The sequence below is a fragment of the Caenorhabditis remanei genome, chromosome III (genome assembly GCF_010183535.1).
Source record: "Caenorhabditis remanei strain PX506 chromosome III, whole genome shotgun sequence".
NCBI classification, from domain to species: Eukaryota; Metazoa; Nematoda; class Chromadorea; order Rhabditida; family Rhabditidae; genus Caenorhabditis; species Caenorhabditis remanei.
This window is the reverse complement of record NC_071330.1, coordinates 7,770,713-7,786,963: the sequence shown is the minus strand read 5'-3', so window position 1 is coordinate 7,786,963 and position 16,251 is coordinate 7,770,713. Positions and strand designations below refer to the sequence as shown.

Genomic DNA, 16,251 nt, shown 5'->3' with positions numbered 1-16,251 from the left:
CTCCACTTCCAACTAAGCGCCCCACTCGCTCTTCTCGTCCTTTCCTGCGTCTCCGGGCTGCGCGGAATACGAGACTAGCGAGGGGAGCCGCTCCTCTGTTCAAAAAATTGAGGGGAGAGAAAGAAAGGAAAAGACTACGCTTGTGTGCAGTTTTCCTCCTCTCTTTCTCTCCTCCTCTACGATTCCTTCTCGGCGTTTCTGTGGAAGACTGCTATGTTGCCACGCGGTATGCAAAACATCACTTTCCGACAACTTTGCATTCTATAATTTAAATGTAACTTAAGAACGACCCGACTATTCTTTATTGCAATCGTTAAATTAACTCGTAATCGGTGTGAGGTTCCAATTGAACAAAAAATAGGTTTTCTTGCGGAAAGATTGAACTGATTTGATAACGCATTGTTTTCTCTACTGATAGGGTAGGAGACTTTTCCAGTGAACGGAAACAAACTAGGAACGGCGCTGTTCGCAACACCGTACAATTTGAATTAACTACTGAAAGTTACATATTCGAAAAAGATCCTTGGTATTTCGGTAATCAGCTTTTCTTAAAACTAACTTTCAATTTTGATGGTCTAATCTATGAATCCAGCCGATCATCAAACTGCGTAGACACTCGTCATTATTAACAAAACCGGAAGTGTATGGTTTTTCAGACTTATCAGCACTATTCAGTCTTTTTTCGCTTCACAGTCCCTCTTTTTTTCTCAAAAATATACTAATACCAGGAGAGTTTCTTTCAGTAAATCATTTTGAAATCTTTTCTGCACACTTATCAAAATAAATTAGATGTTCACTTCAACTTAGTTACAACTTGCACTCTATTCTGCTAGAGGAGATGATTGAAAGTGTTAAATATTTGCTCATTCACGTTTTTGCATTTCTGTACCTTTTTTTATGCAGCCATCTGAAGCCTGAAGCTCTACATAGATGAAAAGTTTTTGTTTTCTTTCCCCAAAGTTTGAAAAATCGTGTTCTTTTGTATGCGTCATATGATATCATCTTTCTCCTGCTGCTTTTTTCACATGTCTAAAAAGCTTTTATTGTATTTTTCATATTTCTCTATTTTTACAGATGAAACGGAAAGTGTCCGTGTACGATTCTTCGAAGGATAAGACGCTCGGCCAGGTCAGTACAGTTTTCAGTAACGTTCAAAATAAATTAACAAGTTGAAATCAGAGCAATTATGCAGATGTGATTATCCTTCCTTTAAAAGTTCATTTTCAGGTGGTGAAAGGTGAATCGCCAATATGGATTCGCGTGGCCATGGCAATTCTTCGTGTGTGGTTTTTCATATACGATTGTCTCAACTATCTTCCATATCAATTGTTCAATTCGCCTACAGAAAAGTTGCGCAAATCGGAGCGTGTTAAGGTATTCATTGAAATCGAAGTATTTGGTTAGTTATCTATTGTTCAGGCCAACTGGGTGGAAGACCGTGATGGACCGATTCGAAATGTTCAAGGACATGCTTCAGAAACTTTCCCTGGAAAGGACACAATTGATAAGGTAGGAATAAGTACAGCGCGTTAAACACTAATTCTATAAGCCTGCGTGCCGGAACTAACAATTCCAATCAATAGAAAGAAATGACGAGAATCATAATTTCAGGTCTGGAGAAAATGTGTGGAGCTTTACGATGAATCACCTTGCTTGGGAACTCGGCAACTGATAGAGGTTCATGAAGATAAGCAGCCCGGCGGCCGTGTTTTTGAAAAATGGCATCTCGGAGAGTATACCTGGCAAAGCTACAAAGAAGTTGAGACTCAAGTTGCTCGTCTTGCCGCTGGCATCAAGGATCTTGCAAACGAGGAGAAAAATCCGAAAGTTGTCATTTTTGCTGAAACACGTGCAGACTGGCTCATCACCGCTCTTGCTTGCTTCCGCGCTAACGTCACTATCGTAACCGTCTACGCCACTCTTGGAGAAGACGCAATCGCTCATGCCATCGGAGAGACTGAGGCCACTTTCTTGGTGACTTCATCAGAACTTCTCCCGAAAATTGTGACTCTTGGAAAGAAATGTCCAACTCTCAAAACTCTCATTTACTTCTCGCCGGTCGACTCCAAAGCGCCAACCCCAGATCTTGCACCATTCCGTGATCAGTTCAAGCATGTTCTTTCTCTCAATGGCCTCCTTACTCGTAACGAAGAACTTGTCAAAGAATCAACTGCTGTTAAATCGGATATTGCTCTCATCATGTATACGTCAGGAACTACTGGTCAACCTAAAGGAGTCATTCTTCTTCACCAGAATGTTGTCGCTGCTTTGTTAGGACAAGGCGATGGAGTTGCAATCATTTGTAACAATGACACGTATATCGGATACTTACCACTCGCTCACATTCTCGAGTTGGATGCGGAATTAACATGTTTGACAAAGGGAGCAAAAGTGAGTTTGCAAAAAAATATTTTTATATTCGAAATAATTTTTTAAGGTCGGATATTCTTCCCCATTGACTCTACATGATCGTGCTTCAAAGATTCAGAAGGGAACACATGGTGACTGTCACGCTCTGCGACCAACATTGATGGCTGCCGTTCCGGCTATTATGGATCGTATATTCAAAGCTGTTTCGGAAGAAGTTGCCGCCTCGCCACGCTTCATGCAAGAACTTTTTAAGCTGAACTATGAGCGCAAGAGATCTCGATATTTGGAGGGATACTGCAGCCCATTCCTTGACCGTATCGTTTTCAAGAAGATTCGCAGACTTTTGGGAGGAAAACTTCGAGGTGTTCTTTCTGGAGGTGCCCCACTCAACGCCGAAACTCAAAGATTCATGAACATTTGTATGTGTTGCCCGGTTGTTCAAGGCTACGGACTTACTGAAACATGCGGAGCTGCTTGTGTTGCTGACATCAATGATTTAAGCACTGGAACAGTTGGACCACCAGTCAGATGCTCGGATATTGCTCTTCGTGAGTGGCCAGAAGGTGGATACTCACCATTCAATGACCCTCCTCAAGGAGAGATTTTGATTTCTGGAGAAAACATCTCACCTGGATATTGGAAGCAACCAGAGAAAACCGCTGAAGATTTCATCACATATAAAGGAAAAGTTTACTTTGCAACTGGAGATATTGGACAAAAGAGAGACGACGGATCTCTTCTTATCATCGACAGAAAGAAGGATCTTGTTAAGTTGCAGCACGGTGAATACGTATCCCTCGCCAAAGTTGAATGTGCTCTTCTCAATTGTCCAATTGTCGACAATATTTGTGTATACGGAAGCAGTATGGAAGATAGTGTGGTTGCTCTTGTTGTTCCGAATCAAAAGCATCTCGAGAAGATTGCCGAAGCGGAAGGAGTTTCCACTAGTGAGCTAAAGACAATGTGTGAAGACAAAAAGGTTGTGGCTGCTTACAAGAAACAACTCGAAGAGCACGCTAAGAAAAGTAAGTCGAATTTTCGAAATCATTCACACATTCTATTCATTTCAGGTAAACTGTCTCGCACCGAAATCCCTGCTGCTATCCATCTTTGTCCTGACATCTGGACTCCGGACAGCGGTCTTCTCACAGAGGCCCTCAAGTTGAAAAGAAAACCAATTCAAACCGCTTACCAGAAAACACTCGATGACCTGTACAAGCAGTTGAAGAAAAACTGAGTGACTCTAATAATTTCTTCATTTTCCACTTGTTTTCCTCCCCTTAACACAGGTAAATTTGTTGTTAACTCCCCAATTCTTCCCTTTATTCGAGATACTCGATGTCTGATCCCCTATGCTCGTAAACTTCGTCTCACTTTAAAAGCATAATATGAATTCCTTCATACTGAAAGTTTCATTGATACTTTTCCCCTATACTGTAAAGATTCGTGTTTCATGTCCCCAACTTCCTTTTCTAAAGAGCTTTTCCCACATTTGCCCCCCTGATTTCCTTTTTCTAGAGTCCTGGATTTTTCTTTTCCTATACCCCCATCCCATGTCCCCAAACAAGCCAAACTCTTCACGCCTCTGCCACATCAAAAAATCGGACGATTGTTTTCACCGTTTTTTGTTACCAATTGAAGTTTTGAAGTAGATTTTCACCAATAACAAGTTCATTCGACTGCTAGTTTGTTTTTGCCGTATGGGTTGTTTCTTTTCACACCGACACAGACTCAGTTCCCATCTCTCTAATCTATCCCTTCCCCTGTTTTTCCTATAATAGACGCACAGATGTGAAATAAAAAGTTTTTGATAGATGATCTTCCGCACGCACTATCTACTTATATCATTTGATCGACCATCTTTCGACGTCATAAGTTTGAAGATGAAAGATTCTTGGGGGGGAGACCTTGTAAAAGAATAAGAAGAAGACAACTATTTTCATTTGAAGAAGAAGAAGATCACATTCCGATTCTATTGACTATCGACTACGAACCGAAATGAATTTCGGCTTGACTTTCCATAAAATTTGGCAGAAGTTGCATTGTTGGAGTCGACATTTGAAAGTATGTTCTTTTTTCAAATCTGGTTGATCTTTCCTCTAAATATGTCAACTTAAAATATGAAAAATACGTCATTTTCGACGAAGAGGGATGATTGGGCGGTCTTGTGGAACTGGTACGTCTTCTAATATTCCCTTCGTGTCTACTATTGATAATGATTACACTTTTCTCTCCAATTTATTATTTTCGACGTTTTCTCCAATTATGTCTCAGTTTTTGAGAAAATTCTTCAAAAGACGAGATATTCGAGAGTTTGAGGTGATTATTTCGGAAATTTAGTGGGTTTTTATTCAAGTCCGTTTTCTATAATTAAATTTAAATTCAATGCTTCATTTGAATTAGAACAGAGAAGTCATGGGATTGATTAATTGTGTGTGAGATCAGAAGGCTTCTAGTTGAACTTACACGAGGTCCTGTGTCTGTCAAAAACCATCTTTGGAAATTTAATGGTTTTTTCTTCAAAAAATTTCAAGTATAAAGATCTTGGAACAAAAGAGATTGACAATGAGAAAATTGAGAACGAAAATTGATCATTAGTAAGTTGTTAATAACAGACTCTGAAAGATTCAAAAACTTCCAAATTTTGGTACTAAAAGAAAAATCCAGAAATCATTGGCCACGGTGGATCGAAATTGATTACAGTTTTAATCATGGGACTTTGAGACTTTTTCATCCAACACGTTTCCTCAAAACACAAATTAAAAAGTTAGGATTCGTTGTTCCACCAGAATTCAAATCTGATGTTTCAATAGAAAATGTTCAGAATGTACCAAATTTCAATTCCACAAATCAGCAAACAACCATTTAATTTTCAGACAAGAAGAGCATACTGTGCAATTTCTTTGCTAAACTACTCAGCTGATCTGATACTTATTTCATGGATGTTCAGTAAACAACCAATATTTTTAGATGTTTTGTTCTGCATTTCATCTGCTCTCATAGGAATTTCTATAACAGGTTTGTAGTTTTTCGGAAGTAATTAATGTTAATTGTTTCATATTATCAGGATTATACCTGAAAAGACCATCAGTCATGCTTCCGGACGTTCTTTACAAAGTGAGTAAACTTCATAAATAGATGCCAAGATCGTAGATGCCAAATTTCAGGTTGTTGTATCCGCTTGTGCTCTTTTCAATGCAATTCTTGATGCGGATAATGGAACTTCTGGATCTGCTCCACGACTTTTAATGGTTTTTATTGCTTTGTTATCTCATATCTATGAGGTATATTTTGAGCTATCTCTGATTAGAATGAATTATATCTTTTTTCAGAATTACTTCCTTTTTAATGCAATTGCGGCTTTTTATCGGGATCAAGATGGTGTTGAAAATAGAAGACCTCCGCCAAGTTATAATCTTTTTGCTAAATGTCGTGAGTTTTTCGAAACTTGATACAAACTTTATTTGTCATTTCATTTCAAAAACAATTTCAGTTCCGAAACCGTCTGACATGACTAGACAATCATCGGCACCGAAATGTTCAGAAAACGATGTTGAAAATGGAGCATCAACAAGCGAATCAGACGAACCACCTCCAACTTATGAATTCGCAATGGAAAAGATTAAAGAGAAAAAGGAGAAAGAAATGGGTGAAATAGTTTGAGTGAGCCGTATTAATCTCTTAAAATCGAAAGAATCTTGCATTATTCGGGTGTATTTATGATGTACAAATATATTTCAGGTATTCCATTCATTTTTGTACATAAGTAATCAGAATTCAATAAATTGAGTGATTCAGTGTTTTTGAATTAATATTTCCTTCATTACACAAAGTGTCACACTTCTGCACACGAACACATTGCAAATGAACCATTTTCTCATTTGGAAAAAATGAAGGGCATTCTAATCTGATAATTAGTGGCCTTGGCTACTCGAAATATTACTAGATTCCGATTTCCAATTCATCATAGAAATCTCAATCTTGCTTGAAAATGAGAATGGAAAAGCAGAAATAGAATTGACTTAACTGGAGAGAGAAAAACATAAATTATAGCGTGAAGGACAGGTGTATTTCACTCAGACACACACTCTTTTCAACTTCAATTTATGGCTCCGTGACAGATCTATAATTATCTTTTCCTTCTTCTTCTTCTTCTTTCGTCCTTTCTTGTATTCACTTCTACAAGAGCTACTCTCATAAATTCTGAATTCATTTTTACGACATTTCGAAAAAGAGGAACACACCTGGCAACCGGAGAAGGACTCTTCAGAATTTACGACCGAAAAATAGAGGTTTTCTGCAGATTTCATCCCTTTTTCGGAGAAAGAGACCCTCAAAACAAGGTTTTGTGTGTTTCACATAAAGCCAATTTCGTCAGATTTCAATTCTATTTTTACTCTGTTTGGAGCAGTTTTTGAAACGAAAGATGATCGATGCTTCTGGAAAATTCCAGATTTGTGTGGTGCGTACTGTAGTTTAACAAGTAATGTTGTAGATTCTGTGAATTCCAGGGATTCATAATTGCTTGTGCATCGTTCCGATTCCGTCAAATGACCTATGCAAAGTATCTGATGAAAGGATCTTATTTCCAACACTCTGAATTTCTTCTGAATGCATTTGTTGGTCTCTGTTGGGTGCGTGCTGATCTCATTGCATGGGCAATTCATCTCACAATCGCATTGATGTTTGTTAGCGTCTCCAATGTATATCTTTCGTGTAAAAGTTTGGAAAGTTAGTGTTCTCAAATCAAAAAAAGTCGAAATGAAATCAACTTATTTGTTTCAGCTCTCGAGTATTATGGCACTTTTCGTTCGAAATATTTCTTCGAGGAAGCTCATAAATGGCCAATTGAGAGAATTGTTCAAGCGGAGACTTGTTTGGATATAATGCGTAAGTTACCAGATACTAGATAGATCTCATAATATATTTTCAGTCGGAATGATATTGATCAAAGCATTGGAAGTTATTGAGAGAGAATATCAGGAAGAAGAAGAAGAGGAACATGATGAGAATGAGGACAATGAAACTGAGGAAGAGGATGATGAGTGATCACTTGAACAGTTTCAGATTAATCCAAACAAGAGATGACTTCTGAAAATACTCTTGAACGGTCTTTTGAATAAAACTTTAATGTTGGATAATACAATGATTCGGTTGAAAAAATACTTGATTTCACGGAATTGTGAAAATGAAACAAAACATAAAACAGGATAAAACCAACACTATGTGAATGAAGAAACTCTCGCTGTCTTTTCATGAAACATTGGATGAGAAATATAAAAAATCCATGGAACTGAAATCATTCCGAGATCAATCAAACGGTGTCTGATGATCAGAGCATACGGAACTAGTTCTGGACGAACGATCCCAATGACCTGAAAACAAATAGATCGAGAATTTTGTTAGAAACTGTTTCAAAATTATCTCAAAATATTAGAATATTTTCCATTACAAGTACTTAAAAAATTTTTACTCCAACGTACACAATTTCTGTTTGAAAGTTTTCAGATTTGTAATAAATAATAAAAATTACCGTTTTTGCTCCCGACGCAAGATGTTGAATCATAATTGCGAGTGTCGTCAGTGTCAGAGATATATGTGATTTTCTCTGCTTCTTACTCGAATTCATTCTGAAAATTAAACTCGAAATTATGTTATCCGTCTTCCTTTTCGATACCCACTTTCGTTCAAATAAAATTCTTCGAACTTTGAAAACCAACAAAATATTAAGAAAGAGAATAGCCAATGGAGCGAGAAAAGTCAATCCGAGTATGAAATTGTCAGTTCTTATCTGAAAAACAATAGATTATGGAAACATGTTGGTTGACCTGATTCACGTTGAACAATGTCTCTCCAAATGAAATCGAAATTGATCCGTATGGATACGGTGGTTTGAGTCTTCGACATGCTCCCGGAGCAACAATCATGTAGAAATCTGCACATATGGGTGAAACCAATGTAAATGGAATGAAAAATGAAAATATTTTCTTGCAAATCTGAAAATTTCTGAATGATTCATTATTAGTTACTTATATTTTTATCTTACTTTTTCATGATCACCAGCATAAAAAATCATAATGAGTCGAATGAAGCAGAATAGGAAAGAGTAATAAATCGAGCTATAGTTAGTAAATAATTGACCCATGTACAGTAATTTGAGGAAATGACTTGGGGCAATCGAATCACAGAGATCAGTGAAATAGCCGGTTGATGGTAGTCGGAATACTATATTGTCAAATATGAAGAAGGACAAATTCTGAAAAGAAACCTCATGTTTAGAAATGAAAAACGTATGTCAAATGTACTTTCCCAATACAATTACAGTACTCCTACAGTATTCTACAAAGACCGAATGATCCGAAGAAATTAGAAACTAACCGCCACTTGCATCCATATGAAAGTTTTGAATAAACACTGATGAACTACAATTGACTTATAAATTGTTCGACTCGAATGGTACACTTTATACATTTTCCAAACGAGTAACACAGTTATCAGCATGTAAATAAACGATAGAATTGAGAGAATATGAACATATTTGAAGATGTCATCGAACTGCATGGTTTCTCTGAGATCGAAGATTTATCTGAAAAACAAAAAGTTTTAGAAAAAATGTTTCACACGGTCTGATCTCACTATCAGACTTTGAGAATTGCGAAAACAAGACTAGAATGTTCTAATCAGAAAAGGATATTGTAGATTAAAAGAACAGATCACTATTGAAATTGTTTTTTTTAGTCTCCAGTTGAAGATGTAACGGGTTGGTTCCAGGAGAAAAAGAATGAAGAGCATGCTCTTTTTTCTTTGAATGCAGTGACCGGAAGAGAAAGAACAATGACGTTGATGGTGGGAACTACAAAAAAGTTGTGAAAATTTGAATGAATTAGTAGAAGTTGGAGACACTGATGAATGAGAAGGGCGTGATTCATGACTTTTTTATTATTGATACAGCCTTGGTTAGAAGATTCTGTGCTCTAGTATTATTCAAACATTGATAAAAATAGATGTACGAAGTCTTTGGTCACATCTCTTGCGGGAATTCTATTCTCAACCAGACATATATTTTACTACTGATTTGTACCATCATTGTAAGAATCCGACGAATACTAGGTTCGAGCCTCGACTAAAATGCCACTAGAAAATCATTTACCAACTTCTAGTATTTTTCTCACTTCATTTTGAAAACTATTCTGACCGATATGAACAGAAATCCATGATAACACTTTGAAAAATGACGGACTGCTTTTTGAGAAACAAAAATGATGGATTTAACAACTTACTCAATGAAAAACTGATTGAACGTAGAAGTTCCTAGATTTCGTTGAAGTTCGGTCTCTCTTCGTGGGAGTATTGTACTCATAGAAACTGGTATCAAACATACTTGTCAAGGGCCGGGCCGGGCCGGGCCGGGCCGGGCTTTTTTTTCAAAACGTCAGGCCCGGCCCGGCCCGGCCCGAAGCCCGGCCCGGCCCGGCCCGGCCCGGCCCGGCCCGTCAGGCCCGTCTTTTTGGAGGGAATTTTTTTTTCAATTTTTTTTCAATTTTTTTTTTCAAATTTGATTAAGGTGTACTGAGATGAACTCAGACTTTTCTCATAGAATAATATGAGTGTCTTTTTGTCAATTTTTCCGCAAAAAAAATTGAAAATTGAAAAAAAAAATTGAAAATTTTTCTCAAAAATCCCATATTCCTGACAAGACGGGCCTGACGGGCCGGCCCGGGCCTAATCTTTTCAGGCCCGGCCCGGCCCGGCCCGGCGGGCCGGGCCGGGCCGGGCCGGGCCGGGCCGGCGGGCCGGCCCGTCATTTGACAAGTATGGTATCAAAAGTATGAGAAACTACGGAAAAATTGTGTCGTTTCGCTTCTCACGGTCTGGTTCTTGTCCCAAACAAGTAATGATTCTTGATTTTTTTCGTACATAATAAATCAAAGTGTCTAGTTTGAAATGAACCCAGATGAAACGATTGAAAAAAAGAGTTTATAATTGGTAAGCCGAAAAATTCAATAGTTGACAATTACTCCTGAAAAATGTTTCTTCTCGGAATATATCACTGGAGCAGATTTATCATCATCATCATCTTCGTCTTTTTTCTTCTGTTTTCGTTGTGTTTTCTTCTTTTTTCCAGAATCACCTGATCTCTTTCGTCTTTTTTTACTTTGAATGGATGGTGAAGGTTTCTTGTTTTTGAAGAAGCGCTTGTAGGCGAAGAAAGCCCCAATTCCACATGCAACTAGAGCTCCGAGCAGAATAACTATTGTTACAATTGTTTCGGTAGAAGATGATTCAGTTGTCAGAGAAAGAGTTGTAGTTGGAATAGTTGTAGTAGTAGTTGTTGTTGTTGTTGTAGTTGTAGTTGTTGGTGTTGTGGGTTCATTTGTTGTCAAGTTCCCAGGGGAAACTGAAATAATTTATCTTGCATCTGTGATGAAACTCGTTTTCTAAGCAAACCTGAAACACCATTTCCATAATTTCGCGAGTTGGACCTAGGTCTTCCTCCACTCGATTTCCATTTTCTTTTAATTATTCTTTTCAATTGAGGTTCCATTCGCGATAATGATAAATGAGATTCGTAATATTGAAAAAATTTGAATTTAATGGTTTTTAGAATACTAAAAATTGAATGTGGAACAGTTGAGGACATCTTATGGGGCGGTATTACCAACCTGAACTGTACTGACTTTGGACTGAATTTCTGAATTCAAGAGTTCAACGAACAGTTTTTTGTTGAAGAATGTGTTATTTTAATGTTTTCTTTTTCTTCTTCATCACAATTGGAATCTTCTCGAAGAGCTATTCAAAAAGTGTAGGCATTCTAAAGATCTAGAATCATTCTAAAACAAGACTTTCAGTGTCCAACAACTTGAGACTAAATGCCTCCGAAACAATGATTCAGGTTTTAAAAAATCAGATTGTAAAGTAATAAAAATAACGATTTTCAGAGATTTGTGAGACGTTTTATTCAAAACTGACTTCGGAATGTACAAATGGAAGTGGAGGTGTGAAGAACAACTGCAAATTCGTACTTGATTCAGCAAAAACTGAATTTTGTCGGCGAAATTGGAAAAATGGTAAGTGCCGTAAATACTGTAATATAACGGCATCTGTAATAGAACGACACCTGTATTATAACGGCACCCCATCTATATTCGGAGTTCATGAATATAATTATCCCGGTGTTTTTTCTTGGTTCTGATTAGAAGCAGGGTGATTAGTAACTTCTTGATCAGCAATTAGAACGTCCAAAAAGTTTTTTTGTTTAATTTTAATGTGTTTCTAATATCACAAAATTTCTCTGGGAAACAGTTGAAAAATATAACGGCATACCGTTATAATACAGTATTTACGGTAAATGGATTCTGAATGTACTCAAGGGTCGTAAAAGTATATTGATATTATGATTCGTTTCGAAATCAAAGCGTAACTAGAGTCTGTATTTTATGAATATGGCCTGCTCGAACAGAAACTTTTTTCAGCAACTGGGCTGTGCTCGATTCGACGCAGCAGACATGATATTAATACAGCAGGAGATTACAATGATCCTCAAAACATCGCCGGACTCCAGTCTACCCCAGCACCAAGGACAGCTTTACCTACACCTCAACCTGCACCTCAAGCTCCAGCTCCAGCCCAGCCGGCGCCTGTTCCACCAACACTTCCGACTCTCGAACCAACAGAAGCATCTTCTTCTGGTTCAGGCATATTCCTTGGAATTTTAATTCTCGGAATGTTCATTTGTATTGGAATTTCCGCGGTTGCTGGTTACATGTATTACACGAAAAAACAGGAAAAAGAAAAAGAAGAACGGAAGAGATTGGAGCAATCCAGACAAATGGAAAAGAGAAAAAGAAGGAAAATCAAAAAGAAAAAATCAAAAAGAATAGTAGTTCAAAAAACAGGAGAAGAAACAAGAGTTGAAAGAAGAGAAGCAAAGGAAAAAGATCGAGAAGAAGAGAAAGAAAAATGGAAAAACTTTGAAGAGGCCAATCAGAAAGATAACAGTTTTTTGGATGCATAATAGGAATTACTACTTGTTTCATTATTTCAGCTCGTTTAATAAATTAATTAATTTAAGCAACCAATTGCTCAAACAAGTAAACTCTTTCTCGGAATACATCTTCCAAAGATCAATTTCTACAGATCAATTAAAACAGATCAATATTTGAATGTTCGAAAATTTATTCCCGAATAACTGAAATTTAATGCTTAGAGACAAAGACAGCAGATCTTGGTGGGCATGCACAATATGCAGCATCATGTCCTGGTCCTCCTGGAGCTCCTGGAGTTCCTGGACGTCCATCAGATCCCTTGTTTCCTGGTTGTCCTGGTCCTCCAGCTGGTCCAGCAGGTCCTGGAGTTCCATCAGAACCGTTCTTTCCTGGTCCTCCTGGTGCTCCAGCTGGTCCAGCCTTTCCTGGAGCTCCTGGTGCTCCAGCATGTCCCTTTCCACGTTGCCCATCTTTTCCTGGTGATCCTGGCTTTCCTGGTCCACCATTGGCTCCTGGTGCTCCGTTGTCTCCCTTTGGTCCTGGACCTCCTGGAACTCCTGGCTTTCCGCCGTTTCCTGGTTGTCCTGGACGTCCATCTGATCCCTTTGGTCCTGCAGGTCCTGATGGTCCAACTGGTCCAGCTGGTCCTTGTGGGCACTTGACGCATCCTGGGTTTGGTTGATGACAGTCAATTGGAGCATATGTGGTGGTACTGTCTGGTCCTTTTGGTCCTGGGGCTCCTGGGGTTCCTGAAAAATGAATGAAATAAAAAGAAATGAAAGATGTACCAACCTGGCTGTCCAGCTGGTCCTGGTGGTCCTGGTGGTCCCGGTGGACATGTTGGCTTCTTTGGCTCACATTGACACCATGCTGGAAGTCCAGAGAATGTTTGACGCTTTTGACGGAAGACAGAGTTGAATGGATTGACACGTGGCTTGGTTGGTGGAGTAACAAGCACTTGAACATCCATCATTTCAGTCCATGCGGACTCAGTCTCGACACGGAAGAGACGAACACCGTCAAGTACTTCATTATGGATCTCATCGATGGTATTGTAGAGGGATGGAACCACAATGAGGCAGGCGGCAATGGCCAAACCGGAAAGGACAGTGGCCACAGAGACTAAAAGTTTCTCCTCAAACATCTTTGCTTGGTGTGATTTCTTTGTACCTGCACTGAATTTTTATAGGGAAAGAAATGTGGGCGTGGCTATACTACTGTAGGAAGTAATGTAGTCAGAAACGGAACAGATTTGTTTGCCATCGGTAAGAAAACCAAAAAATAAGAGAAATAAATTTGAAAAGACATGGCAGGGAGGTCATTGGAAGAAGGAAGTATTAGTGACGAAATGAAAAGATACAGAAGACATAAACCGTTCTTATTTTTTCTTATACAGATTAGAGAATAACAGAAATGGAAAAAAGAAACTATTGATCGAAAATCTGTATTGTTTGCCGGAAACGAACACACCGAATTTCGGGGAGTTGATTATTGAGGAAGTTGATACAAAATAGTGGTTTAGATGTTTTGAGTCTGAAAAAATAAGATAATCAAATGCAGACAAATGAATGATAGATTGGTGAAACTTGACTGAAACGTACTGCGTTTATTAAAAAAACATATAATATTATCATTATTTTTACTATTATTCATTACATGCCGACATGCATGCATTTTCCGTCTTTGTTACCGTACGAGCAATTGTTTAGATAAAAGCAGCGAAATCTTATAGAGATTTCTTTTTGGGTTTTATCTTTTTTCAGTCTTTCGGAAGCAACCTCATCGAGCAACACGTTGCAACTTTTGAAATCAAGTTTGAATATTACTGTACTGAAGAAAGCCTGCAGATCAAACTATACACATCACTATTTAATTTTTCATGTTTTATTCACGGTTCAGTTAAATAGTTCCTTTAATAGTTATATTCTTAGCCAAATTTGTTTATAATTTTTCAGTATAGAGTCAGTGGAAAAATGATAAAGGAATTAATCTGTTTGTGTTTGCTGATCGGTCTGACCACAATCGCAGTGGCTGAACACTTTCTCGCAGGTTTGCTGTTTTGCACTGTTATTCTTTGAAAATCGAATAGAATTTCTTACAGATTGCAAAAAAATTAAAAACGGACGGTATGCTATCGGCCACTGTCAATCACGATATTTGAAATGCTCCGATGGGTTTCCACATTTTGGTGACTGTCCAGAAAAGATGGTTTTCGATGAATATACTAGAAAATGCGCTAAACGAGCAAATGTCGAAAGCTGTGATGGTGATGAATTTGAAGAATTTACCGAAGCCTATTCTGGAGAACAGGACGAAACGAAAATGAAGCTCAAAAATGAAGAAGTGAAATTATCGATAGATGATATGTTTGCAAACGGTAGGTTTTTCGCAATTAAATTACGAATGTTTGAGTTTTCAGTGTGTGAAGACCTTGAAGATGGAAAATATGCATCCGGTGTCTGTTCTATGAACTACTTCACGTGCACCTCGAAAATTGCTCGGTTTAGAAGTTGCTGGCCGTTTTACTACGATGCAACTCTTAAAGAATGCTCAGAAAGAGCTCTCATCAAAGATTGCCAAATTCTGAGGAACGGAACTAATACACAGAATTCTGGAAGCAGTTTTGTAAATGGAGAATTTCTGAACGGAAATCGAGCACTTATGAAATACTGCGCTTATCGAAATGACGGAGAATATCCGGTTGATGAATGTTCGGATTTTTTTCTCACCTGCTATGGATGGGTGGCTCAAATCACAAAATGCTCCGATCCTCATGTTTTTGACCCCGAAAAGCGTATTTGTGAACATCCAAGTAATGTAACAATGTGCGAGTTTCTGAGGAAACCACTCACGAATTGTGATGAAGATGGTTTTTTTGCTGTCGCTGAATGTTCACCGTTATTCACTATCTGCAGAAGAGGAGTTTCTTTCGATATGTCTTGCCCCTCGAATCTCATGTTTTCTCAAGAAACTGAATCTTGCGTGGACAGTATGAATATTCGAGAATGTCCTAAGACTAATTCTGTTCCAAATACGAAATTTATGGAGCTATTGGTTTCGACGATGCATGAATTTGAAACGAGCACAGAAACAAAATCTGTAAGTTCCTGGATTTGAAGACTCAAAAAAAAACCATAATTTAGAAAATCTGTTATCCAAACTTTGTTCTCACAAGTCTCATTCTCCGACAAAAACACGGATTCGATCTCAAATTGGAGAGTTTCAATACCGAGTGCTTGAGAAAAATTATCCGATATTCCCTTCAAAGACATGAGCGTGATCAACGCGAGATTGAAGATATCACATCAGTAGTATTCCTTTTGTCAATCGTTTTGGGCATTTTGTTTTTCTTCATTTTGTTAGCTTGTTTATGCGGCTCAGCTGATGTTTAAAATATTGTGATCTTTCTTTCCTCATATCTCACAATCGTGCACGTCTTCGTTATTGTTGTTATACATTGTTGATTTGTTAATATTTGTAATTGAAAAGCATCGAATGAAAATTTATAAATAAAATATTAATACATCAGCACCAATTCAACCATGGTGTTTCCGTATGATTGTATCTTTTAAATACGATTCAAGACTTCGGATGATTACGATCGTCAGGTTCGTAAGTTTCATATCTTACATTCTCACAATCCATAGCTCTAGTCTTTTCCTGCTCAATTTTGTTTTGTTCTACACTGCAAAGTACTTCACGTGAATAATAATTAATCTAAAACAAGACTTCATTGACAGATATACTCATGACCTCATGATGGTGAAATATTCATAGGAAACTGTAATTTAAAAAATTAATTCAGACTTGATACTGAAAAATCGAAAGAAATACAATAGATCAAATGAACAGAAATTTGACTGGTTTGAAAATGTTGCCGCTAAAATTTGCTTTC

At 37.8% G+C, this 16,251-nt stretch overlaps 8 protein-coding genes across 8 annotated transcripts; 6 read left to right on the top strand and 2 right to left on the bottom strand.

The window, feature by feature from the left end:
• Positions 1 to 1,074: 1,074 nt before the first annotated feature.
• On the top strand, positions 1,075 to 3,607 carry GCK72_009846 (uncharacterized protein; the record flags this gene model as incomplete). Its single annotated transcript, XM_053727563.1, has 6 exons — positions 1,075 to 1,128; positions 1,228 to 1,374; positions 1,420 to 1,509; positions 1,612 to 2,391; positions 2,438 to 3,395; positions 3,441 to 3,607. 6 exons carry the CDS (start codon positions 1,075 to 1,077, stop codon positions 3,605 to 3,607), a joined length of 2,196 nt encoding a protein of 731 aa, XP_053587140.1.
• A 1,705-nt stretch (positions 3,608 to 5,312) lies between these two features.
• GCK72_009845 (uncharacterized protein) lies at positions 5,313 to 6,033 on the top strand (the record flags this gene model as incomplete). The annotated part of the gene is made up of 5 exons (XM_003113201.2): positions 5,313 to 5,388; positions 5,438 to 5,487; positions 5,538 to 5,654; positions 5,703 to 5,802; positions 5,864 to 6,033. 5 exons carry the CDS (start codon positions 5,313 to 5,315, stop codon positions 6,031 to 6,033), a joined length of 513 nt encoding a protein of 170 aa, XP_003113249.2.
• A 763-nt stretch (positions 6,034 to 6,796) lies between these two features.
• GCK72_009844 (uncharacterized protein) lies at positions 6,797 to 7,419 on the top strand (the record flags this gene model as incomplete). Its single annotated transcript, XM_003113297.2, has 4 exons — positions 6,797 to 6,832; positions 6,882 to 7,101; positions 7,156 to 7,260; positions 7,304 to 7,419. 4 exons carry the CDS (start codon positions 6,797 to 6,799, stop codon positions 7,417 to 7,419), a joined length of 477 nt encoding a protein of 158 aa, XP_003113345.2.
• Positions 7,420 to 7,592: 173 nt separating this feature from the next.
• On the bottom strand, positions 7,593 to 8,297 carry GCK72_009843 (uncharacterized protein; the record flags this gene model as incomplete). The annotated part of the gene is made up of 4 exons (XM_053727562.1): positions 7,593 to 7,745; positions 7,904 to 8,000; positions 8,052 to 8,161; positions 8,208 to 8,297. The coding sequence occupies 4 exons, from the start codon at positions 8,295 to 8,297 to the stop codon at positions 7,593 to 7,595; spliced, it is 450 nt and encodes a 149-aa protein (XP_053587139.1).
• A 2,073-nt stretch (positions 8,298 to 10,370) lies between these two features.
• Positions 10,371 to 10,915, bottom strand: GCK72_009842 (uncharacterized protein; the record flags this gene model as incomplete). Its single annotated transcript, XM_053727561.1, has 2 exons — positions 10,371 to 10,768; positions 10,819 to 10,915. The coding sequence occupies 2 exons, from the start codon at positions 10,913 to 10,915 to the stop codon at positions 10,371 to 10,373; spliced, it is 495 nt and encodes a 164-aa protein (XP_053587138.1).
• Positions 10,916 to 11,114: 199 nt separating this feature from the next.
• On the top strand, positions 11,115 to 13,038 carry GCK72_009841 (uncharacterized protein; the record flags this gene model as incomplete). The annotated part of the gene is made up of 5 exons (XM_053727560.1): positions 11,115 to 11,173; positions 11,220 to 11,263; positions 11,310 to 11,438; positions 11,844 to 12,368; positions 12,578 to 13,038. 5 exons carry the CDS (start codon positions 11,115 to 11,117, stop codon positions 13,036 to 13,038), a joined length of 1,218 nt encoding a protein of 405 aa, XP_053587137.1.
• A 93-nt stretch (positions 13,039 to 13,131) lies between these two features.
• Positions 13,132 to 13,482, top strand: GCK72_009840 (uncharacterized protein; the record flags this gene model as incomplete). The annotated part of the gene is made up of 1 exon (XM_053727559.1): positions 13,132 to 13,482. One exon carries the CDS (start codon positions 13,132 to 13,134, stop codon positions 13,480 to 13,482), a length of 351 nt encoding a protein of 116 aa, XP_053587136.1.
• Positions 13,483 to 14,329: 847 nt separating this feature from the next.
• Positions 14,330 to 15,748, top strand: GCK72_009839 (uncharacterized protein; the record flags this gene model as incomplete). The annotated part of the gene is made up of 4 exons (XM_053727558.1): positions 14,330 to 14,405; positions 14,458 to 14,733; positions 14,776 to 15,455; positions 15,500 to 15,748. The coding sequence occupies 4 exons, from the start codon at positions 14,330 to 14,332 to the stop codon at positions 15,746 to 15,748; spliced, it is 1,281 nt and encodes a 426-aa protein (XP_053587135.1).
• Positions 15,749 to 16,251: the final 503 nt, after the last annotated feature.